The sequence below is a fragment of the Berghia stephanieae genome, chromosome 5 (genome assembly GCF_034508935.2).
Source record: "Berghia stephanieae isolate SIO BIC M18660-M18661 chromosome 5, UCSD_Bste_1.3, whole genome shotgun sequence".
Lineage (NCBI taxonomy): Eukaryota > Metazoa > Mollusca > Gastropoda > Nudibranchia > Aeolidiidae > Berghia > Berghia stephanieae.
The window spans coordinates 68,720,272-68,747,771 of NC_088364.1; the positions used below are offsets into that span (position 1 = coordinate 68,720,272).

Genomic DNA, 27,500 nt, shown 5'->3' on the forward strand with positions numbered 1-27,500 from the left:
AAAAAATCCAATTTGCCAAATATACAAGAAGATTCACTGTGCTGGACACAATTACGGGACGGAATCAGTGACAAAAGTATTTCTTAATTAATGGTGCATGCACTATAAAACTTTTGTATCATTCAGACCATTCACTGGCCATGCAAGGTAAGCCATCTGGGTTTTTTAATAAACCAGTAATTACAGTCATTTGAAGAAAGAGGGGGGGGGGGGGGGGGTTGTTGTTTGTTTAACCTAAGCACGTGCCTATCGTTTAGTCTTCCCGAAATGGAGTGACTTCCAATTTCTTTCTTTTTCTTTTTTTTCTTCCTTTTTTTTTTTTGTTTGTTGTTTAAAAAAAATTAATATCCCCTTCGTCTGTGTCAGCCAATGGGAGCGATCTATTTTCAGATAGATTTTCAACCAACCGAGTCATCGATCACATATGTTGATGATGTGCCACGAAGGAATATTTCTTACTAAATGTAAACTTTGTTGATGAGAATTGTAAACGTATCCAAAGCAAAAGCTGAACACAATGAATGGCCTCTTGTGATAATGGACATTTTGAAAACTGAACACTTTTTATTACCAAAGTCATGTGTGTGCGGGCGCGCGTATGTTTGTGTTTGTGTGTGTGTGTGTGTGTGTATGTGTGTTAGAGAGAGAGAGAGAAATAGAGAGAGCTCAGAGAGAGAGTAGAGACTGAAAGATAAAGAGACAGACAGAGAGGGGATAAGAGAGAATCTGGCAGAAAGAGAGCAAGAGAGAGAAAGAAAGACTAGAAAACGAGAGAGAGAGAGAGAGAGAGAGAGAGAGAGAGAGAGAGAGAGAGAGAGAGAGAGAGAGAGAGAGAGAGAGAGAGAGAGAGAGGACGAGATACGACCAATGAAAGGTGACAAGATAAGACAGATGCTATATTAATGGACACAACACTCCTTGTCAACACTAACCCACCAAAGACCAAGGGTGGTGTCACAAATAAATGGGTCTTCTCACTTTTTTGGGTGGCTATAATGTTTTGCTGACTTCCTTATTCTCTCTCTCTCTCTCTCTCTCTCTCTCTCTCTCTCTCTCTCCTCCTCTCTCCTCTCTTTTTCTCTCCTCTCCGTTGTTTCTTCTTCGTTTTTCTTCTTCTTCTTCTTCTTCTTCTTCTTCTTCTTCTTCTTCTTCTTCTTCTTATTCTTCTTCTTCTTCTTCTCCTCCTCCTCCTCCTCCTCCTCCTCCTCCTCCTCCCACGTCACTTCATCTTTATTCTGCACTTCCAACTTCAAAAAACGCTTTGAAATGGAATGGTTTTACATTAAACGAAACGAACAAAGCGTTAGCTCAAATGATAGACCATTGCAGTGAGTTTCAGGTTCCGGGCACAGACAATTTATTTTTCAGATACCTCTGCCCATCGATCACAGATTTCCTGATTTTATTTTAGGCAAAACAAAGGTAAAACAAAGAGAAACGACCGAGCCCTAAAACTAAAAACGAATTCCGTCTATATTTCCCCAAAAGGCAGCTTCGGCAAACACTGACAAAACGCCAATTCTTATTTTGATCAAACAGTTCTAAACTAAAAAAAAAAAAAGTAAGAAAAAGAAAAGGATGGATTACGATGACTCGCCAGAATTTAAACAAACCCCCCCCCAAAAAAAAACAACAAAAAAACAAAACAAAACAAAACAAAAAACAACTTTAAGACTGGAGAGAACAAGTCTCAAATTTAAGAATTTTGACAAGTTGAGAGTCGTCTTAATGCATTGACATTTGTGGTGACCCTACAGCGGACGATTTAGATGGTCAAAGTAGAATTGAAAGCCAAAAAGATTAGAAAACTTGCGCCAACATTTTTTGTTTTTGTTTTATAAACAATAAAGGACACTAGTTCATTGCTAGTGTAGTCAGCTCGCTTTATTTAATAGCTCCACCGTTTTTATTGTTGTGAGCCAAAATAAGTTGAAAATTCTTTTTAGACACTTGTTTTGAAAGGTTTCTAGTTTCTGTTTTAGATGATGTCATTTTCCAGCTTTCACTTCCATACAGTTAAAACATTGCTTTTGTATATTTTCAGTTTTGTCTTTCTCATAATTTCCTTTGATTTCCAAAAGTTTTTCAAGAAGAAGAAGATGGCGTTGGCTGGGTCATGTGACCAGAATGGAAAAAGGGTCATTTCCTAAGACAGGACCATGGAAAAAGAAATGAAGCAAGCAGGCCTGTCCTGGAATACCGCCACCGCAGAAGCAGCCGACCGCGAAAAAAAAAAATTGGATATATGTCTGGTGGATGTCCTATGTGTGTCAAAGCCCAAAGAGGATTAAATAAGTAGTATATATATACACACACAAACACATCGTATACACGTACACACTAAATATACATACATGCATATAACACACACACACACAAACAATTAACTAAATGGATACACGAGTGCTCACATACATACATACATACATACATACATACATACATACATACATACATACATACATACATACATACATATACACACACACACACACGCACATACGCGCACACGTATGCGCTTTGCAATACTTCCTGGCATAATCTAATTTAAATACTTCCCAAATAGATAGGTAGAGACGGAGGGACACATCTTGAGTAAACAATTTCTGTCCAAAAGGATGAACATCGTTTTATCAGAGTTCAACAGAGTCGGATTAACTGTAAGCTGCCTGTCCATTCATGAAATTAAAGGCACTACCACCACTGCGTGCGCCACTGAGTAGATTGGCCAGATTGGGTTTTAAATTACAGAGTACATTCAGGTGGACTGGGGTCATGTGAAACGACAGTGAAGGGAAATGATTTGGTTGAAATTAAAGTTCTCTCTCTCTCTCTCTCTCTCTCTCTCTCTCTCTCTCTCTCTCTCTCTCATACTCTTTCATTCTTTCTCATTTTCTCGTAGTTTGTATGGGGGAGGTGTGTGTGTGTGTATATGTGTGCATGTATGTGTGTGTATGGCATATACAGAGAGAAATAAACAGACATTAAGATAAGAAGATATATATGAAAGGGGGAAAGAGAGAGAAGAGAGAGAAAAGAGAGCAGCGAGATAGATAGATAGATAGATAAATAAATGGCAGGAAATATACTGGATGGTTAATGCTCAATACCGCTCGAACCATCAATTATAGATAGAACGAAGATGACGTCACTAGAGTTTTTGTTACTGAGTTTTGTCATCCGCGTTTATGAGTAATTCTCATTGAACTGTATTACCCAGACTATAAAAGTTAATGGTTACATATAGTTTTGTGTGTTGGTCAGTTATTATACTTCCGGATGGCAATGTTGTGAGTTTCTTAGCCAAGCGCATACTATCTATAGATAGTTTGCGCTTGGCTAAGAAGCTAATAACATTGCTACCCGGAAGTATAACGGACCAACACACAAAACTGTGTGTATCCATGAACGTTTATAGTCAGGTTAATACAGTTTAGTGAGAATGGCTCATAAACGCATAAACGCAGATGGGCAAAAAACAATAACAAAGACCTGAGTGACGTCAACTTCATACTGTCTATATCACGATAAACCTGGGAAAAAACAACAAAACCAACTTACATTCCACGTAGACCTTGTTGTTTCGGACAGCAGCTTTGAGATGAATTCGACCACGCCTCTCCGTGTGGTCCGTGCCGCACAGCAATGGGACGTTCTTCTCGCATCGTTTGTGGACGTTCATATCACAGGCTGGAAGTGGAAGGGTTTGGACAAGGGTGAGAAGGGACAAAAATAAATAAAACAAAACAAAACAAATTTCAATGGCCATGATCTATATTAACTTTCTATGTGCTCGAGGGTATTGGTCACATTGCAACATGTGCTCAAAGCGACCCACTTAGTGAAACGTGTTCACAGCTTTTTATATATCTAACATCACGATTGGTCATTTGATTCAGACATGGGTATGTTTATAAGATTTGTAAACAAGGCAGCGTGTTTACATTTATTAAGAAATATCCAATCGTTGGAGAGCAACAAACCATGTGATTTGATGACCTGGTTGGACGAAAACATGAATAAAGATCGCTCCCATTGAAGAATATGGTTCTATGGTGGTGACGTCACTACCTCTTAACAACGCTCGCAGCGACCAAATGGAATGTGATCGATCTCGGGAGGAGTCAAGATTTTTCTTTCGAATCCTTCCCTGTTCACCCAGCAGTGATTGGGCAGGTAATTGGGTCTGTTTGATCTGGGGGTTGGGGGGGGGGGGTATTTTGCGATAGACAAGCGTCCTATCCATTCAAAGAGTAGTAATCTACTGCTATGCTATTATCCTTTTAGTGTTATAGAAAATGGTTAAAATCAGGCTACATGTGCACTTTGGATATCATATGGCTCTGAAGGACAACTTACCCCTGAACGACATCGATTATTTTCCAATCACACTTGATCGATAAGAAGAAAAGTTGATCGATAACTTCCAATCACACTTGATCAATATTAGTTTTTATCTAATCATATTAAAAACCCATCGTCTCTATTCAGTATAATGATATTTATTTTATTATTATTATTATTATTATCATCATCATCATCATCATCATCATCATCATCATCATCATCATCATCATCATCATCATCATCATCATTATTATTATTATTATTATTATTATTAATAATAATAATAATAATAATAATAATAATAATAATAATAAACGATACTAATACTCTATTACTACTACTACTACTACTACTACTACTACTACTACTACTACTACTACTACTACTACTACTACTACTACTACTACTACTACTACTACTGCTACTACTACTATTACATTTCTCTGAGACAAATTATAGGCGTGGTATCAAAGCTAATGTTTTTAGTTGTTACATGTTAATGGTAGTTGATTAAAACTATGTACATGCTCATTTTTAATAATTTTTTTTTTCAATTTTGAAAAGTAGCAAAAATCTCTAGGAATGGGTTAAATCGAAATTCTAATTAGTCAAATCACCCAAGATCGACATCCATCATCTTACAATGGCATTTGATCGTTGTCAATTTTCGAAAAATCATATTAAATCGATATTTAAATTACTTAAATTCATCGAAGATCGATATCATTTAACTTGAAATCGCATTTGATCATTGGTATCATTTCATTAGCTATCATAAAAATTCGATATTTATAACACATACAATCACAAAAGATCGCGATCTATATACTTACAAACGCTGTTGATCTTTGTCAATTTACTTGCAATCACTATTATATCGATATTTCAACTACTTACAATCATACAATATCGATATCAATCTACTTAAAATCGCAACTGCTCTTTGTCAATTTACTAGCAATCACTAACACATCGATATTTACGCTATTTACAATCACACAAGATCAATATCAATCTACTTATAATCACAACTGATCTTTGTCAATTTACTAGCAATTACTATCACATCGATACTGCTTACAACTGCACAACATCGATCTCTTTCAACTTACAATCGTATTTGATCTTTGGCGTAATTTGATTGCCATCCCCATTGAATCGATACCTAAATTACATACTCGTATGATGACGAATGAACGATATCGATATACTTACAATCGCATTTGAGTCCTTGGTGAAGGAGACCGTACAGTAAGGAGCCACAGTGGTCACAGAACGTAGGACTGCCATAGGTGTGAACTTTGAACTTGTGTAAGTTTGTGGCCTGGGAAAAAAAAAAGATACAAAAATGCCGATGTAAAAAAAAAAGGTTTGAAAAATTGTAGTTTGTGAAAAACTGCGAAACAAAGAATGGGGAAAAAACTACAGGAAAATCGTTTCAATGTAGATGGTGATGATGGTGATGATGATAATAATGATGATGAGAGCAGCCCATGCACTTTTTCCTATGGTTTGTTACTGTGTGGAACTGCATGATCAATTTGCCATTCATAACAAGCAATATTTAATCTGCCGAACTCTGAAAAAAAAAAAACACGTTAAAAATGTTTTGGATCAGAAAACTCGTCCTTCAATTATCGATTGATTAACATGACCCTCATCTTGTCAAATACTCTCAAAGTTGGGACTTGAAGAGGTTTGTTTTGGAGAGGTGAAGGTCACATTAATCGATCGATATTTGAAGGACGAGTTTTCTGGCCAAAATTTTTAAAATGTGTTTTTTTTGTGTTCCCTCAGAGTTCGGGAGTATTCCAGTTTCATTGGGAGTGAAACTTATTATTAGATGGGCCTTCAAGATTCACAAGATGCTGTGTTACTCTCTAGTCTAAGTTAGGAAAGAGGGTTTGGGATGTTAGTTCCACTTCCAAAATAAGCATCATATAGTAATGAGTAAAAGGTGGGGGTGAGGAGGGAAAGGATTGAAATATGGGAAAAGTATATTAATCATATTTTCCAATGTACCAGGCATTAATTAATCTAACCTTAAAATCATAGGAAAAAAGCTAGTTGACTGAAAATAGATTCAAGTGTCCCACGATCCAAAGCTAAGCTATTAGAGCGGGGGGAAAGAGTCAAATCTCAAATACATAGATTATCGTAAACTGGGGTAACTTTGTCTTTAGGAGAAACTTTGCCTTTTTAGTTTTGGACCAGTTTGAGTGTATATCTAGTCTTGTGATAATTATTTCCTTTGATAAAAAGTCATTATTCAACAAAGAGAATAAATGCAAATAAGCCGAGATTACTCAAAATGCTCCAATTTGGTAGTGGTAAAGTTTTCCCTTGTGGCAAAGTTACCCATTTGACGGTAATTATTCAAATAGGGAGATTGAAAGAATATATTGCTTCCAGCAGATATGAGTGGGATTTTGTTCTTTATTCATTTTATATGTAGTCAACTATATCTGTTATAATTGTACTGATGTACTCTGGAGATAAAAAACAAAACAAACAAAACCCTACACCTAAAAAAATTTGGCCAGAAAACTCGTCCTTCAAATTTATATCAATCGATTAAAATGACCCTAGTCTCGTCAAAGACTCTCAAACCTGGAACTTCAAGAGAGACTTCCGAGAAGTCAAAGATTTGAGAGTTTAAAAAAAAAATAAAAAAAACCCAAAAAAAAACCCCCAAACAAACAAACAAACAAACAAACCAACAAGACAATATTCATTATAATCAATTGATATTTGAAGGACAAGTTTTCTGGCCCAAAAAGTTTAAAAGTGGAGTAACCTGCAGAGAATGCTTTGTTCTGGGCTTGAATTAAAATGGGAGTAATAGTTTCCCATCAGTTCACTTATGAGTAGATTCGCTCATAGGAAAATATACATCAAATAAGGTAAATAAAAATTAAATAGGGTAAAACTATTACGTTAGGAGAAGTATGCCACTCTTATGGCTGTGACAGCAACTCTACGGTACTCTGGAAAAACCAATATCTAAATATGTGGCCAGAAAACTCGTCCTTCAACTATCGATCGATTTAAATAACCCTCATCTTGGCAAAAAAACCCCCCTCAAACCTGGGACTTCCCGAAGTCCCAGGTTTGAGATTTTTTTGCCAAGATGAGGGTTATTTAAATCGATCGATAATTGAAGGACGAGTTTTCTGGCCAAATATTTAAATATGGGTTTTTCCAGAGTACGGCAGAATTGGTATTGGACAGATTATCATCTTAAATACATTAAAAAAAACAAACCAATCAAAATAGACAGTGTGAAAGGTTATTACCAGATACTATTCCTGTGTATTATAACTCCTGATAGTTAAAGGTAAGGTTAACATAATTTTAATTTGTGTTTTTTCATTAATTTGTAACAATAATTCTGAAAGGCATGTGTGAAACACTGCATACAAAGCAGAAACAAAAATTAATACAAGTTTTTAAAAGCCATCACAAAAATATCAGCACTGTCCGGTTGTGGCAGGCTGATTTTTTTTGGGGATGTTTCTTTTTCTATTTTGTGTTAATCTGTCTCATTTGTCTGCAATGTTTCATACACGCTTTTGAAACATTTTAATCTGAAACCAGTGCCTGCTCCCTAATTTGTCACTTTGATATTTCCATAAGTTTGACTTCATTAAATAAATCTTAGATTTATGTTTATGTCATGAACACAAGTCATATTGAGGGAAAATTATGCATTAAAAAAAAAATAAAATTGACAAATTATTGAATCAGTTATTATAAAAATATACGTCACTTTTATATTAACTCACACGTTTAAAACGAATAATTGGTTAGTATGAACTTCTAAAATGTCAAATTCCACTCATAAAATCAAATTTTGCATTTATAAAATCAATTTTCACTCAATTCAAATCGTGATACTGTTAGATTACGACCACAAGCAAAGAACACAATCATAGTATGGATTCTTCCACAATGTTTGATATTGAATATTTATTGTTAAAGGATTTAGTTAGCTCTACTAACAATTTCGAATTTTACACAAACCAAGCAAATATATCTAGCCTTAATGAAAATTAAAACAAAACATGAAAAGCTTTTTTTCAAGAAGGACAAATCTCACCAATGAACTATTACGTTAGGAGAAATATGCCACTTGAATATCCTGATAATTTTGTGACATCATCATGTTTCACCGTTTCCCCCCATCCCAACTTCCCCAATATCTGATTTCCTTTGATCAAGAAAAGTTTTCAACTTGATCCTATTAACCAGCTGACTGCCGTACTTTGGAAAGACTCGTATTGAGAAATTTGGCCAGAAAACTCGTCCTTCAAATATCGATCGATTTAAATGACCCTCATCTTGGCAAATACCCTAGAACCTGGGACTTTATGACGTATCCTAACGACTTGCTTGAAGTCCAAGGTTGGAAAGTTTTTTTAACAAGATGAGGGTCATTTTAACCTATCGATATTGAATGACGAGTTATCTGGCCAAATTTCAATAATGGGTTGTTCCAGATAAGGAAATAAATGTGAATCATGATGATGGTAACAAAAATGTGTACTTGCTGTACCTACTTGTTTGCCGTGAATTCAAGCATTTGCCTACAGCCAAATAGACACAAGACTCTATTTTGAACAACGATTTGTTACACTCGAGATCCAATTCTAAAAAATAAAGCAGTTAATATTGTGATATATGCCAACCATTAAGTTTCACGTAAAAGTAACTTGTGTATCAATTGATCCTCGAAAATGATCACTCTCTCATTTACTTTTAACTAGATTACTTTCTTTTCTTACTTTGTTTAAAAGCGTACAATACATCTTTTGAATTTTGTGGATAAAAAATTTAGATATATTAAGGAATATGAAGAAAACATAAAATGCTCGTTAGTCAATGAATTTACTTGTGACTCGCAAAAATTGGAAGACAAGGACAAGATAACATAGAATTGTAATGAATGCTTGTAAAAAAAGGACATGTAATATCTTCAGTCTTCTATTTTGCAATACGTGGGCCACAAAATGGTGATCAATGATTTTTAAGAAGACAACATTAACCCCGTCTTCAGCTCATTCTCTGATTAACGAGATAAACAGTCAATTAAAACCACGAATTGTTCCTTGCCCGATGTTTCTGTCACGTGGGTGATAACCACGTGATGGCTCTGATAACATAAATGAACGATGTCATGAGACGTGGCTATCAAAAAGGGCCAAATGGTGGATTGACAGCTCGAGATGATTCTAGTCCATTTCAATTACAAAGTGACCAGACAGTGAAATAGGATCGGTTCTCTAAGAAGGAGAATTAAATATCTTGTAAATAAAACTTCGACGCTACCACGACCAAGGTTACGTATGCCGGTTGGATGGATATTCAAATATTTTGAGTAGGCAGAACGGGGACACCTCAACCAAATTGTTAGCATTAAATAATACAATTGCCACAGGCCTTGAAAATGATGATAGAGATAAACAGCATAAAAAAGACCAATTTCTCACAGGCATTAGGGATGTTGATACAGATAAACAATATTAGAAAGACCAATTGCCACAGGCATTAGGGATGTTGATACAGATAAACAGTATTAGAAAGACCAATTGCCACAGGCATTATGGATGTTGATACAGATAAACAGTATTCGAAAGACCAATTGCCACAGGCATTAGGGATGTTGATACAGATACACAGTTTTAGAACTCCATTGCCAGAATTATTAGGGACCTTAATACAGGTAAACAGTATTAGAAAGACCAATTGCGGTTGGCATTAGGGATGTTGATACAGATAAACACATCTCGTGATATTGACGTTGGATATCTCTGTTCTAGTAACTGTTGAATATTATTTCGGCTCGAGAAAAAAGTGTCTATTGAAAGTTGCTTACAAAAAACATTAGTACAGTTCTATCTGTTTTAAACATCGGTAGTGACAACAGAATGAAAACACTTCTAATAAATTGATAAGAAGCAAACATGAAATCCGAAAATACAATGAAAGAACGAAATAAAACATAATAATAATCCAAAAATGCTGTAAATTATTAAATCTTCTAGCATTAATTAATCCACCCTGATTTTGTTCGAAATATCAGATGAACTCCAATGTTTTAATATTTCTTTTATTGTGAAAATTGTCTCTTAGATATAATAATTCATTTATTAAAACGATTTACAGCGGGTAAGTTTTTGACAAGCCTTAACAATGCAAACAATTAATAGAAAAAAATCACATGGGAGATTAATGTTCACCAAAAATCGCATCTCCAAGGCATAGTCGTACTCTGGAAACAAAAAAAAAACCCCACTAAAAACATTTTGGGCAAAAGACTCGTCCTTCCAATATCGATCGATTAAAATTACCCTTATCTTGGCCATGTCATAAATCGAATTTTGAAGGATGAGTTTTCTTTCTAGCCAAAATTATTTAAATGTATTTTTTCTCTCCAGAATAAGACAAGGCAGTGACCCTTCGTTTTTAATAAGACTCAAATCTACATTTGTTGATTGCACTTTTAAAAATAAATCGAAGTAGGCCTAACTCAATTTAATTTTCTGCTTTAATTTGTACAGAAAAAAAATTATGGTGATATTATTTCACTCTTCTCCAAGATACACAAAAGGTAAAAGTAATTTTGCTCTGTTTATGCGAGTAAATCCTACATAATCTTAGCTATATCCGCCCAGACAATATTCACAGCTCTGCTAATCTTCTGCGTCACGAAGGCATCCCCATCCAAGCGTAATATTAGCACGTACATTAGGCTATCACTTAATACCAAAAGCTGCTCACATCTTCCCCCTCTAATGGCGGTGGCTTGGGTGAGATTTATCCCTGTCCGTTTTGTCTTATGTCACAATTGTCCAATGGCCGGCTCAGTTGATATGTTTAAACAATAACATACACCCACTTTGTTTTGACTTTGTTTAAGACGAGTTTCAAAGTTTCGCCAATAATTTACAAAATATGATAGCAACAGACATGAAACAATAGTACCTACTCATTTGGTCTGAGACGAATGTATGTTTTCAAATCGAACACCTTTGGATAAAATATTAACGGAGAAACCAATGTTTGGTTGTAGGTAAAAGATCGAATTATAGCGTTGTTTAAGCAATTTACTAAACATTTATAGAAGTCAACCGATGCAGCATTTTCGGATACGTTTCAATTTTTGAGCCAGAAACAAATTAAATTTATGTTGGCTAAAAAGATAACCAGATCTGGTAGCTCTCTCCCTCCATCTTGTTAACGGCAATTAATTGTTATCTTAACCCCCCCTCCCTTAAAAAAAAAAAAAAACAACTATAGGAAAATTGTCACACTTGTTAAGATACAAAGAACATTTGTCTCATTCAGATTTGTTTTGTTACGATACAATGAACAATTTTATTATTCAGATTTGTTTTGTTATGATACAATGAACATTTTTCTTTTTCAGATATGTTACGTAAGTAGCAAGATTTGAAGAAAAATGTTTATAAGAACTTAATGCTGTTTTCTTAAGATTGTTTCACAGCACAAAATTATGTATAATATGTATTTATTGCTCTTAAGTTTGGGTGGAAAAGAAATCAAGTTTTAAGTTGAGTAGTTATGCCATTTTTGGAAAATAAAATCCAGATAATGGTCAGTAAGAAGAGAGATAAAGAATAATGAGTAACACGTTTAGTTGGGAAATAGATATGGTTGCTAGGTTTTGATCCTCTGCTGTCTGGTGTCATTTAAATCATTCTAAACATATAATTTTTGGACATTTATTTCTATAAACAATGACTCAAAAGGAAAGATTGGTGCTTTTCAAATAGTCAAGATATACTTTTACAAGTGTCTCAATGGAAGTTTCAAGTAATTCATAGAAATAATATTATGGAATGCATATTTCCTCAAGGAATGATTATCAATAGGAGATCGAAAATTATAATTAGGGCATTCTAAGAAAATCAAGCTGACAGAAATACAGATAAAATAGAAATTTTTAAAAGTGAGGTAGAGAGCGACAGTATAATTTAAAATTCATGGTGGTAATTAGAAAAGAAGAAGAAAAGCAGCACTTCTATGAAATAAAAGTTCATCATTTTTGGTGACACACTGTGTTAGTAAGATGTAATAACATACTATTATTATTGTTATTATTATTATCATGTTTATATTAATTCATATGGCATAATGCAACAAGCATATGTAAGTTATTGTCATGCTAGCTAGGGCGGTCTGTCCATTGTACGAAGTGAGGCACATATGAACTTGTAAAGTAACAGATTAACGATCTACGTTTAGTCAGCGCAGCGCAAAAAAAAAAAAAAAAATAATTGCTGATTTTATCTACTGACTAACATTGTAAGTGATTTTATAATATTATGCACTTTTATTTTGCTCGGAGCGTAGCCTTTGTTAGAGGAAGGCGACTATCGCCTACCATCAAAAGAAAGTGAAAAGGGAGTTGTTATTTGAAATGCTCAAGGAAATAAATGATCTCATTGAATGCAATTCACTACTCCCTTTCTTTAGGCTGTCGTCGAATTTTATTGACATATTTTAGGGCACTGTAGTACTCAGGAAAAATATGTATCTAAAAGTTAGGCCAGAAAACTCGATCTTCAAATGCATCTTGCTTGATTAAAATGACCCTCGTCTTGGCAAAAACTCTCAAACCTGGGACTTGAGAAGTGTGAGAGGTTTTTTGTTGTTGTTGCTACGATGAGGGTCACTTTAATCGAATATTTGAAGGACAAGTTTTATGATCAAAGTTTTAAATACGTGGTTTTTTGGGTTCTTTTTCTCTATAGTACGGCTGGGCAATGTCAGGCTGCGTGTTTCTGTGGAGACCACGGTCCGACAGCTAAAAGTGGTGACAGCCTTTTACCACCTGGTCAATAATTAAAGAACAGTGCCTTATTTCATCAAACCGTATCAATCCTTTATTTTTCTAAAATTCTTTGATTTTGCGTGACAATCTCCGCGACTTTATCGGTAACTAGACTCTATAAAATAGTATACGTCCATAATATGAAATGCCTTCAGCGGCAGTTCTATTTATCTACTTCCATCCACTTGTCTTCGAGCGGTGCAATTTTTAGGCCACCCAACTCGCCCCATGGACTGACCGGCCTCTAAGCTAGACTACGATTGACAAAAAACAAAAAAAACAAAACAAAACAGTAGGCGGTGACATCACAGCACCATCAACTAGCACTCACCTAGGATTAGCTGATAAGAGGGAAATGGGATTAACGCGTCTCCAGATGGTAAAGCAACATTGACATTAGCGACTTGGTCACTGATTCTTCCTGTTTTGTTTTGCTCTTTATTTAGTTTTCTTTTTTTTTTCTCTATTTTAAATTTTTTTTTTCTTTTTGTTGATTGTTTTTGTTTGAGTTAGGCTGGGCGCCACCGACGAGATACTGTCAATAAAGCCCTCCTTTAAGCTGTTATTTGCATAGGGAAGAGCTAAAGCTCAGTCATCCGTTGGTTCGGATAAATAAGTAAGTAAGGCTCTTATCTGTGATGTGAGAGCAGTGTATAAAATCTATTATCAAAATACATAATATTGGTCTATATTTTTTCTTCGCACTTACATGTTTATTACTAACTTTACACATTTTAACCGTTTTGCGTTGGTATAAGAATAGTATGTTCATTACAAAGAGTCCATTACAATTTGGGTTACCGGACCTGCAAATAAGTATACACATTCGATTCATCACTCTCGTGTGTCCTATGTCGCGCTATTTTATCCAGGTCAGGTTTTATATTTCAGCCGAATGACATTTATATTTTTTTAAAAACCCCCATCCTCTTGGAGCATCCCTTGCAGTGGGAAAAAGAATGGCGGGAAATGAAATTCAACGATTTCCAAGAGTTCAAATCGGTACAAATGAAGGGTAAAATAAACTAATAGGAAAATGATGAGATCCGAAAACAGTTTTTGAGTCATATTTGAAAGATAATAATATGATGGAAATACAGTCATGTTGTCCGTATAGATAGAATGAAGATGACGTGACTCCGGTCTTTATCATTGTTTTTTGCCATCCGCGTTTATGAGTAATTTTCACTAAACTGTATTAACATGACTATAATTAATAAACGATCATGGTTACACACAGTTTTGTGTGTTAGTCCGTTATACTTCCGGAAGACAATGTTGTGAATTCCTTAGCCAAGCGCATTCTATCTATTACAAACTGTCGTTAACTTTTCATCTATCTACCTGGCGGTCTGAAGCTAGTGAGCAATATTGGCTTTAGACAGTATAAAAAGCTCCACAATTTTTAATAACAATTATCATCACCATCTTCATCATCCTCCTACTCATTCTCCTCATCATCATCATCATCATCATCATCATCATCATCATCATCATCATCATCATCATCATCATCATCATCATCACCACCACCACCACCATTATTATTATTATTATTATTATTATTATTATTATTATTATATATTATATTATTATTATTATTATTATTATTATTATTATTATTATTATTATTTATTATTATTATTATTATTATTATTATTATTATTATTATATTATTATTATTATTATTATTATTATTATTATTATTATTATTATTATTATTATCATCATCATCATCATTATTATTATCATTATTCTTATCATTATTATTATTATTATTATTTATTATTATTATTATTATTATTATTATTATTATTATTATTATTATTATATTATTATTATTATTGTCATTATTATTATTGTTACATTTATTATTATTATCAATACCATTATTATTATCATCATTATGATAACGTCATGTTGCTAATACCATCTGGACACGGAATAGAGTAGATATGAGATAGATGATACCATAAAGACGAGAACAGTAATTATCATATTAATAGTTCTATTGCATATCGAGTTTGGTCAGTGGACTGACTGACTGTCCAGTCGTTGATAACTACCGTAGTCGTAAAAAGTCATGTACAGAAATGAATATGACAACTTTAAAAGAACAAACAAACAAAACACAACAAAAACAAAGCCAACCCCCACCCCCCCAAAAAAAAAAATAGAAGAAAAGAAAAACAAAAAAACTAAATATTTAACACGAAACGGTTGTTTCGGCCTCAAATCACTTCTTCAGCAACACGCGATGAATTAAGGTTCTGAATTATTTTTGTTGTTGTTGTTATAGCTGAAGAAGGGTTTCTTTTTTAGGCTGAAACGTTCCGTGTTTAGTTATTTTGTCATTTTCTTTTTTTCTTTCTTTTCTTTCCTTTAAAAAAAAACCTGGTCTACTATTCATTGTTGTACATGACTGTTTAGAATCCACAGCTGCTACCGGCTTAGTCGTATTGGATTGTTACCGTAGATAGCTGCTGCACCTGTAGGAATTATAAATACTTTACCTGCTTGTACAACTGAAAAAAAGGGGATAAGAAGCAATGGGTGGTGGTCAGGCATAATTTTAGGGTTTACAAACTGAAACTGTGACCCAGCTCATCCAAACGGTACTGTGTCGGTGTGTACTAAGTATCCAAAAAATAGGGGGTGGGGGGGGGGGGGGTGAGTATTAATTGAGACAAAGTGACAGGGAATTTGAGATTTTATTTTTTTCTGACACTTTTAGAAAGAATGTTAACCATTAAACTGTCGTACACTAGAAAGACATGTAGAAAAGTGAGTGGAGAAGTCACTTGTGTGTATAATAATAACAAGAAATGAAGGGTCTTGGGTTCGAGCTCCCATCGCCGCCAATAAATTGTTATTCTTTATTGTCTTCTGGCATTTCCTACTCACTCACTTCATTCCTTGTTAAGACACGTGGGTGTTTTAAAAATTTGGCCAGAAAACTCGTCCCTCAAATGAGTAACTGACTTTCAAAACGTCCTAAGTCACATCCTGATAGAAAATGAGTTTAAAACAATCTCAAGCTATCTTTTGGACTCCATAGAATCACCACAGACCATTTGGAGTTTCAAAACACTCAGGATGTTTTGTTTTAAGAGGCACGCAAGAGACTTATTTTCCCCTTTAAGTCACTAAATCTATCTCTCTATCTAGTCAGCTGATCATGCGTAGGACGTTGCTTCCCGAACTTTCTTGCGAAACAGATTACGGTTTTCCGCCAGTCTACTTGCTTGAGTTGTTGTCATTCCCAGCCATTCACATATATCTTGTTCCCAGCTTCTTGTTGGTCTACCTCTTCCTCTCTTGCCGTCTACCCTTGTCTGCAGAATGTGCTTTTCTAATGATTCGTGGCGAGCCGTATGGCCAAAATAGATCAGTTTCAATTTCTTTACAGTTTGAAGAAGAACTGGTGATTTTATTCGGATCCTTCTCAGGACTTCTTTGTTTGTTTGTTTTTCAGTCCATGATATTCTGAGTATTTTTCTGTAGCATGCCATGTTTTAAAAGTCACCTACTCAAATATAGATCGATTTAAATGACCCTCATCTTAGCAACAACAATAAACAACCCCTCCTCAAACATGGGACTTGAAGGAAGACCTCGCGAGATCACATTATGTTTGTGAGAGTTTTTTTTTTTCCAGGATGAGGGTCATTTAAATCAATCGATATTTGGTGGACGAGTTTTCTGGCCAACTTTTTCAATACCTAAGTGTCTTACTAACTTACTTATTTACTTACTTATCCGAACCAGCGACCACCTGAGCTCTAGCCCTTCGGTCTTGTGCCATGACGTAGAAGTAGGACGTTTTTTTTGTAGTTGTTCCAGGTGACTTTAAAGTGTGTTACTGAAGTGTCTTTCTAGAGAACGCCAATTAACTTCAATCAAGTTTATTTATTTATTTACTTTTTTATTTTTTTATTTTTCAATAAACATGTGTAAATTCGGGGTTGAAGGTCATCCAGACATAATACCGTTTGAAGGCCGTAGGTCACTACATGACAACCAAAAACAATTTTCAAAAAATGCACATTCATTCATTCATATAGAGCAAAAATGCACACAGTAGATAGCTACATAATATCTAAATCATATGCCATTTCATTCACGTTGCGATTTATAAATTACAAATTGCCGTACTTTGAAAAAAAAAGCCAAAAAAACCAAAACGCGTATCTATAACTTTGGTCCAGAAAACTCTTCCTTCAAATTATTTATTTATCCAACGATTAAAATGACTCCCATCTTGGCAAAAATTCTCAAACCTGGGACTCAATGAAGACCTTGCAAGTCCCAGGTTTGAGAGTTTTTGACAAGGTTAGAGTCATTTTAATCCATCGATAAATAATATAAAAGACGAGTTTTCTAGCCAAAATTTTAAATACGGGTCTTTGGCTTGTTTTGTTTTTTTTCCAGAGTAGGACAAGATAATAGGTATTGGGCGACGTGCACTTATTTACAGGTCTGATAACCCAATTCATTATGGGCTCATTGTTGTAATTAAAATCTCAAATGAAGCAAAATATTGTTCATTACAACAATGTTAAAAACTAGGCCCATAATTGCGTTCGGATGTCAGACCTGCATAATACATGTGCACGTCGGTGTTGGGTAATTAGATGCAAAGGGGGAGGGGGGATTGATAATCAATAGGGGAGACAAGTACACAGCAACCACGTCTAAACCGGAAGTAGATTATATCTTTGCTTAAAAAAACAAAACAAAACAAACGGAAACGGATATAGTTTTTTCTTCTCATCTTGTGGACTTATGGGGATTTAGAAGAGGCCAAAGAGGCAGTATGAGATAGGGAGGGAAAGGGGGGGGGGGTTGGGAGTATAGAGTAAACAGTTAAAACTGCTTATTCAAAGAGTGGAATTATTGAATTTTCTTTGAAATTTCCATTTTCCATCGTCCTTATGTTTGAATTTCACTTGTTCTCTCTCTCTCTCTCTCTCTCTCTCTCTCTCTCTCTCTCCCATCTCTCTCTCTCTCTCTCTCTCTCTCTCTCTCTCTCTCTCCCCTCGATTGACTGTGCACTCATATCACTATACTACAAAGGTCAGACATTGAAATGGAGTTGATGCGTAGACGAGGAACAAATATAAAGGGGGAAGAGGGCGGGCGAAGGGGGAACGGGGGGCAAGATGCATGGGACAAACACAGAATGAAACAAACAAAATTCTAAAACTAGGAATCATAAACAAACAAAAACAAAAAAAATTAAAGAAAAGAAAAATAAAACAAATTTTTAACAAATCCAAACCCAAACAAAACAAAAAGAAAAACGAAACAAAGAAATAAAAAGCAAACAAACAAACAATCAACCAAACGCACGAATACACATACAAACACAAGTCAATAGTATTCATATTATAACAAGTCATTGAGCATTCGATGCAAATGCATAATAAAAGCACGAATTTCTTTAAAAGAATTATGGATAGAAGACATAAAACAAAACAAAAGATATAGATAGTTCGAAGTTGACGTCACTCAGGTCTTTGTTATTGGGTTTGTTTTTTTTTTGCCATCCGCGTTTATGAGTAATTCTCACTAAACTGTATTCACCAGACTATAAACGATCATGGTTACACACAGCTTTGTGTGTTGGTCCGTTATACTACCGGATGGCAATGTTGTGAACGTTTTAGCCAAGCGCATACTATCTATAGTTGGAGATATTCATAAAACAGTGAATCCTCCTGGAAACACGAATCGCAATGATGGACGTAGAGCATAATATTTTATTACTAAGTACATGCCTAGCGGCCAAAATCGGTCAGGCCCACATATTATTGTGAGTATTTATCACAAAATTTTACACACTGATGAGAGAATTACATTAGCATCACCTGACGACACAATGCATTTTTTTTCCAATCACCTGTGTTAAAATTCTGAGATCGATGCACAGAATCTGTGAGTCTGATTACTTCCGGGGTAACGGGCAAGTACTTTCGGTGGGTTATGTTTATGGTGAATTATTGATGAATCGCTAGATAGATGGATGGATTGATTGGTAGATTGTGATATAGATAAAATTAAGATAGATAAATAGACATACCGACGGAAGTAGAGATACGAGTATAACAACAATGACCCCAAGTTGGAATAATCATTTTACGACATAGTATGCAGACTGAAGACGTGGATAGAAGCCACAGAAACACGTGTTTCGGCCATATAAGTGAGTGAATCCATTCATTATATATATATATATATATAATATATATATATATATATAATATATATATATATATGGGGTGTTGGTGGGTACTCGTAGGTACGAAAGTGCTCGATAATGGTGGTTAGAGCTTATATAAAATATAAATTGTATCACTCACTTATATGTGGCCAAAACATATGTTTCTGTGGCTTTCGTCCACGTCGTCATTTATATATATATATATATATATATATATATATATATATATATAATATATATAATGATAGATAGATAGATAGATAGATAGATAGATAGATGTATAGATAGATAGATAGATGATAGATAGATAGATAGATAGATAGATAGATAGATAGATAGATAGATAGATAGATAGATAGATAGATAGATAGATAGATAGACAGAAAGATAGAAAGATAATTCTATTCAGACACTCCAGCCATTTAGTATCAATAATCTGATCAAGACACTACATGCGGGCCAACATCGTTATAACGATAAGAATCCGAAAGTGTCCAAAACAGCCAATTATGATATATAAAAAAAGAGAGAAGGAAAAGAGATGCAACAATTGCTCCAAACAATACACGAATCAGCCGACGTTTATTGGGTCTTTATCATGGCAAAGTGTGACAGACAAGGGGAACAACCCAACTATTCTTGTCTCTGGTGTTGGATATTCTGAGAAAAGACATATCCCCAACGGATACATTATTATTATTATTATTATTATTATTATTATTATTATTATTATTATTATTATTATTATTATTATTATTATTATTATTATTATGAGGATGACATTCAAAAACAATCGCATGATTGTAAGATGAAAGCTACTAAATAAAACATATTGCATCAATTATTATCAATCATAGAATACCAACCGCCCCCCCCCCCCCTTCTCTCTCTTCTCTCTCTCTCCTCTCTCCTCTCTCTCTCTCTCTAAGTCTGTATCTCGCTCGCTCTGTCTGTATGTATGTCTGTTTGCCTGTTTGTCTGACTCTCTCTCTCTCTCTCTCTCTCTCTCTCTCTCTCTCTCTCTCTCTCTCTTAGTCTGTATCTTTGCCTGTCTGTCTGTCTGTCTGTCTGTCTCTCTCTCTTCCTCTCTCTCTCTCTCTCTCTCTCTCGCTCTATCTATCTATCTATCTATCTATCTATATATCTATCTATCTCTCTCGCATCCCACTCTTTCATATACACAAAAAACTGCAAATATTTTAAAATAAAAAATAGGGTTGCAATTTTCTCAGCCACGCTCAGCTTCGAGATTTTGATTCTTAATCTCGAGCACAAAAAAACAGGTAATGCTCGTTGTTCTCGCGATAATTAACGAGAAGAAAACAAAGCACAGCAGAAGCTTGCAGGCAGAGCACAAAAAACAAACAAACAAACAAACAAATAGACGAATAACAAATCAAGGCAATTATGAAATCATAATCGAATGCCATAAAACAAATAAAAGCCAAAATACATTTTCTCTGAATAAAATCACAGAAAGATGGCGGCTGATTAAAGGGCTTGAAGCTAACAATAACATCATTATTATTTCGAGAGAAATATTATAGTAAAGAAAGAAAAAAAACTAGAACTATTATCATTAATTTTAAAAAAGTGGCCAATTTCCGTAATCAAATTGGCCATAATATGTTGACACGAATGCAGTTTGATCTTTATCTCCCGCAATTCCACGGTGATTTTCGCGTCTTCAACATGGGATGGCGTGTATATTAATGTGGACATATGTGACCCCTCGCCTCAAAACGGTATTATGTCGGGATGATGATAAAGATGCTGAAATTTGAATTTATAGCCAGAAATCTCTGACTTGGGTTGAGTTTGTATGTTTTATAGATGAAAATGAATGTTATAATTTAGTGCGCTGAATACCAACAATTCAAAATATTGATCAGTTTAGCTTTAAATTGACTTTTTAGCATCTGGTTCATCCCGACATAATACCGTTTTGAGACGATGGGTCACATATGCGGATATCTGTGTGTGTGTGTGTGTGTGTGTGTGTGTGTGTGTGTTTAGAGAGGGAGGAGGGGGGGGGTAGGGAAGGGGTTGCATTATGACGACATTAATCATCAATATTCCCAATGAGGCTGATTAGATTTTTACAGTTGAGTACACAAATCCATTGGAAGGGTGGGCAGGGGTGGCAGTGGCAGGGGCAGGGCAGGGCGGGGCGTACAGCGGGGGGAGGAGAGTGGAATTAGCTCCATAAAAGGTCAGAGATTGCGACATGATGAACTTAGGAAAGGGTACAGGGCTATGATGGGAGCCTGTGCGATGCAGGAAAATGAACGGTAGTATAATCATCATCAAGATATGAAGTGAGTAGAAAAGTGCCAGAAGACAATAGAGAATAAATATAAATATAATCATCATCGCATCTTATAGATAAACAAATAAATAAACAAATAAATAAATACAATACATTAGTTCATTATTTATAACGAACTAATCCATAAGAAATAAACTCATAAATGAATAAAAACGAATAGATTGCTTAACAAACGAACCAATACACTACAATATAATAATATTTATTAGGAGTGGGAAGGGGGGGGGGGTATGGTTTGTTTTATCATTCTTGTAAAACTCTCTTTAGACTTTGTTTGGCACTGTACCATTCGTTCATTTTCAGATTTATAACTTGCACCATTTTCTGCGTCCCAATATTTTTCACTTTCATAATTTCAAAGAAAAAAAGACAAACAAACAAATAAATATTTTTTTTTTAAATCAATAAAAGAATTTTAAAAAAATTAAAATAGATACATAAGCAAATAAATGGATTTCCAGACTGTGGTTTCTATTTTATTTGTTTATCAAATCCATAATTTACTTGTCTATTTATTTATGTATTTATTTATTTATTTTTTCATTTATATATTTTGTCTCGTCTGAAGATGCAGATTTTACAAGTGAGTTATATTTACATGGCAGGAACGCAAAAGCGGAAATAATTCACAAGTTTGAGAGAATTTAGAATAAAAACGACAAGACATTCCACTTTGCCAAGAGAGAGACGGCGAGAGACGGCGAGAGGAAGATAGATAGATAAATAGATAGATAGAGAGAGGGGGGGCAGAGAAAAGGAGGAGAAGAAGAAGAAGAAGAAGAAGAAGAAGAAGAAGAAGAAGAAGAAGAAGAAGAAGAAGAAGAAGAAGAAGAAGAAGAAGAAAAAGAGAAAAGGAAAGAAGAAGATAAAGAGCAAGATATGAGGTGAGAAAAGAAGATAGATAGACAGACAGACAGATAGATAGATAGATAGAGAAAGGTACAGACACACACATTTACACACACAGAGAGAGAGAGAGAGAGAAAGAGAGAGAGAGAGAGAGAGAGAGAGAGAGAGAGAGAGAGAGAGAGAGAGAAAGATATATATATATATATATATATATAATAAGATATAATATATATAATAATATAAATATGAAAGAGAGAGAGAGAGAGAGAGAGAGATTTTGTCTTCTTTCCATTTTCTCTTATAAAGTGCTCCTTTCAAAACACCCAAGCTACTGCAAATATTTATTTCCATTTAAATCGATCGATTAGCCGTTGTCTAACGCTAGTGTTTGTGTTCAAACCCGCATTATTTCAACAATAATATAGGCCAATATCTCTTCCTGCTTTTGAACATATGGAGTCATCGATTAAAGAAAAAACCAATAGAAGGAACGAAGTTGACGTCACTCATCACTTTGTTATTATAATATTTAGACAGCCTGTTAGTGATTCGTTCTCACTATATCATAATATCAATCAGGCGATAAACTTTTGTAAAAAATAAAGTGACACCGAGTTTTGTGTGTTGGAATATCTAAACTGGATGGCGGATGTTGTGAATATTTTATATAAACGCATAGCATCAATATCCAAATTTAATTGGCATGGGAGAAGTGGTTGACTGGGGCCAAATAGTTACGAAGGCTGTGGCGGTCTGGTGATGCGTTGATGAAGGCTACAATTTGTAGCATCACCGGCGTTATGACATTATTGTGATGAATATTCATTAGCTGGAAAGGCCGGTTGATTCTGTTGAAAGTCGTGACCTGAAGCGTAGCCTTAGTAAATTCATAGCCTGACACTGACCGCCGAAACATTTCGTCAAAAGACAAGTCTATGTCCACAAACGAATACAAATCGTGAGTTGCATTCACTAACTCGGCTCTTTGCTATTGTTATTAGCCAACCATTTTTTTATGAGTAGTACTCACTAAAGTGTATTAACCAGACTATAGATAGTATGCAGATGACGTCACTCTGGCCTTTGTTATTGTTTTTGCCATCCGCGTTTGTGAGTTGTTCTCACTAGACTGTATTAACCCGACTATAAAAGTTCATGGTTACACAGAGTTTGTGTGTTGGTCCGTTATACTTCCGGATGGCAATGTTGTGAACTCCTTGGGCCCAAGCGCATTCTATCTATAGATAGTATGCGCTTGGCTAAGAAGCTCATAACATTGCCATCCAGAAGTATAACGGACCAACACACAAAACTGTGTGTAACCATGGACGTTTATAGTCAGGTTAATACAGTTCAGTGAGAATAACTCACAAACGCGGATGGCAAAATATAACAACAAAGGCTTGAGTGACGTCATCTTCGAACTATCTATATCCGGCTTCCGGATGTTATGAATTTTTATAACTTAACGCATAGCATCAATAGTTCAGTCATCAGGGATCATTTGTTTCCTTGAGCACAACTTGGAGTTTATCATTTCACGCATTATCCACTAAACGTGCTCAAAGCGCTTTACAAGGGGTCCCTGAACAACAGCAACACGTAACATGTAGAATGGGACATGACGCCGATTAGGCGATATTACAATTTTTTCCCCGGACAGAGACAACGCTGTTAACGGCCAGGCACTCATTTTACACCTTGAGTACGGTGAGAGAATGTGAGTAAAGCGCCTTTTCCAAGGACGCCACGATGCGCCGAGCAAGGCTCGAACCCAGGATCTTCCGATCCGAAAGCGAGTGTCATACCACGCACAAGACCACATAGCCGCTCACTACTAACGATAACTCACTGGGCGGTGCTCTAATTAAAACTGACGTTAAAAGACAAGACCTAGTTTCAGGACACCAAATTAACGAAGGTTACGCCCGAAGGCGGGCGGGATTCTTGTGCGGCTATGTGGTCTTGTGGTATGACACTCACTTTCGGATCTAAAGGTCTCGGGTTCGAGCTTCGCTCAGCGCATAGTTGAGTCCTTGAAAAAAGGCTCTTTACTCACATTCTCTCACCGTACTGAGGCATAAAATGAGTACCTGGCCGTTAGCAGCGTTGTCTCTTTCGGGAAAAAAATTGTAATATCGCCTAACAGGCGTCACGTCTCGTTCTACATGTTACATGTTGCTGTTGGGTCAGGGACCCCTTGTAAAGCGCTTTAAGCACGTTTACTGCTATATATAAAAGCTCAAATTTTAAAAAATCTCAATTTCTCAGTTAATACAATTTAGTGAGAAGTACTCGTAATCATGGATGGCAAAAAAAAACTAAAACAACCCCAACAAACCCCAAAAAAAAAAAAAAAATAAAACCCAAAAGAAACAAAAACAAAACAAAACAATTAAAAAAAAAACAACAAAAAAAACAACAAAAACAAACAAAAAAAAAAACAAAAAAAAAAACAAAACAAAAACAACAAAAAAAAAACCCACACAAAACAAATTAACAAAGACTGACGGACGTCAACTTCGTTCTCGATATCCATAAACGAAGGTTACGCCTGAAGTCCGGTTTCTGTAATGGTGTAATTCCAGCAATTGGAAAATTTGATTCAATAGTCTGATGTCACGTCGCCCAGCAACGGCGGCCATCCTGGTTCTAAACAAAGAAAATCGTTTCTTTTTATTCTTCATGGTGGTTAGAACTTTTCACATGTCTTGTGATCAGAATGTGTAAAAGTCAAAACATAATCAGATTTATTATGTTTTTTTTTTTCCCTCTGGATACACTTTTATGCTCGTCGGAGAAATATTTCATAAGGGCGTCGTCCGCCATTGTTCCGATAGTTTAAAGCCAGTTACTAAGTTACCATGCGTCATTACGAGGGAAGTGACGTTACGACTGTTGAAGCGTATTGGTATGACACGCGCTCAGTCATATAATTAAAAATCTTTGCTCTGCTTGTTCTTTTATGAAATAAATCTGTACCAATTTACTCTCTTTTCTTTGAATCATGGAGGTTTTTATATTATATTATTATTTTTACCGATACATGTTGTCATGCACTCTGTATTTAATTAATTCACAGCGAAAAGGCCAATGCTTTCTTCATTGTCGATTTATTATTATTATTATTATTATTATTATTATTATTATTATTATTATTATTATTATTATTATTATTATTATTATTATTATTATTATTATTATCATTATTATTATTATAATAATAAATAATAATAATAATAATAATAATAATAATAATAATAATAATAATAATAATAATAATAATAATAATAATAATAATAATAATAATAATAATAATAATAATAACAACACGATTATTGTGATGCCACATATCTCGTAAACGAGCTTTTATATAGAGCAATATCCACTTAACGTGCTCAAAGCGCTTTACAAAGGGTCCCTGACCCGTCAGATGTAAAACGAGACACGACGCCTAATAGGCGAAATTACGTTTTTTTTTTCAAAGACAGAAACAACGCTGTTAACGGCCAGGTACTCATTTTACATCTGAGTACGGTGAGAGAATCTGAGTAAAGAGCCTTTTTCCAAGGATTAAACCATACGCCGATCGAGGCTCGAACCCAGGACCTACTTCCAAATCGAAAGCGAGTGTCATCATACATACCACTCACTAAACCACATAGCCGTCGCAACTGCTTATAAACTGTCCTGCTGATGGGACGACTTTTAACCTTTCTTGTGACCTTTACGGTGAACAGCGACAGCCAATAATAGCGTGACATTCAGTCAGACAGTTCAGTCGACTTCACTCACGTCTTGGAGCTAAGACTCATCAAAGGGCGAAAACATAATAATGTAGAAAGTATACACTCAAATAATATTATAGAAAGAAAACAACATCGGTGCACTAAGTAAATTTCCATGTTCAAAATTCTGTCTGGTCCCCCCTCACAGTTCTATCTATTTCAAAGTGCTGCTAGAAGCTATGGCGTGTAAAATGTAATCAACAAAAATTATGAATATAGATAGTATGCGCTTGGCTTAGAAACTCATAACATTGCCATCCGGAAGTATAACGGACCAACACAAAACTGTGTGTATCTATGAACGTTTATAGTCAGGTTAAGACAGTTCAGTGAGCACTACTCATAAACGCGGTTGGCAAAAAACAATAACAAAGACCTGAGTGACGTCATCTTCGAACTATATATAACAGCTTTAAAAAAAAAGAACAAAAATACCTAACACGAAACGTTTCGGGCTCAAAACCCTTCTTCAGCCAAAAACCGTGTTCGGAATTTTGTTCTTTTTAAAAAAAATTTTGGAAGCTGTTATATTCATTTTAAAAAAATTAAATAAAAATTGTTTATAGTTCTATTTCTGTTCTTTGTGTGTGTGTGTGTGTGTGTGTGTGTGTGTGTGTCTGTGTGTGTCTGTGTGTGTGTGTATATGTGTTTGTGTGTGTACGGTATCATTGTGATTTTTATCTAATTGTATGTTTCAGATGATGAAAAAGATCAACGCAGAGATATAAAAAAAATAATTTTAAAAAAAATTGAAATTCACTAAACATGCTCTAATCGCTCTACAAGGGGTCCCTAGCCAACAGCAACACTAAACATGTAGTAGAAGACATGACGCCGGTTAGGCGATGATTCATTCGCAACGAGCAAGCACTGATATTTTTTTTTTGTTTTTAAAAATTTTTTAAATTAATTATTTGTTTTTGTGTGTTTATCTTTTTTGTTTGTTTGTTTGTTTCTAAAACAATTGGGACACATCGTGTTAAAGCGGTACCATGTGGTCTGTGCGGCTATGTGGTCTTGTGGTATGACACTCGCTTTCGGATCAGAAGCTCTGCATTAGTTCGAGTCTTTGGAAAAAGACTCTTTACTCACATTCTCTCACCATAC

General features: G+C 35.1%; 1 protein-coding gene across 4 annotated transcripts in view; it reads right to left on the reverse strand.

Moving 5' to 3' along the window:
* The window catches only part of LOC144973504 (calcium-dependent protein kinase C), a 320,626-nt gene that overhangs the window by 54,208 nt on the left and 238,918 nt on the right, over positions 1-27,500 (reverse strand). For all 4 annotated transcript variants that reach the window (XM_078916013.1, XM_078916014.1, XM_078916012.1 and 1 more), the window contains 2 exons: positions 5,563-5,671; positions 3,562-3,690 (listed from right to left, as the gene is read on the reverse strand). In XM_078916013.1, the coding sequence (XP_078772139.1) occupies positions 3,562-3,690; positions 5,563-5,671 (238 nt within the window). The remainder of the gene's footprint in view (positions 1-3,561; positions 3,691-5,562; positions 5,672-27,500) is intronic.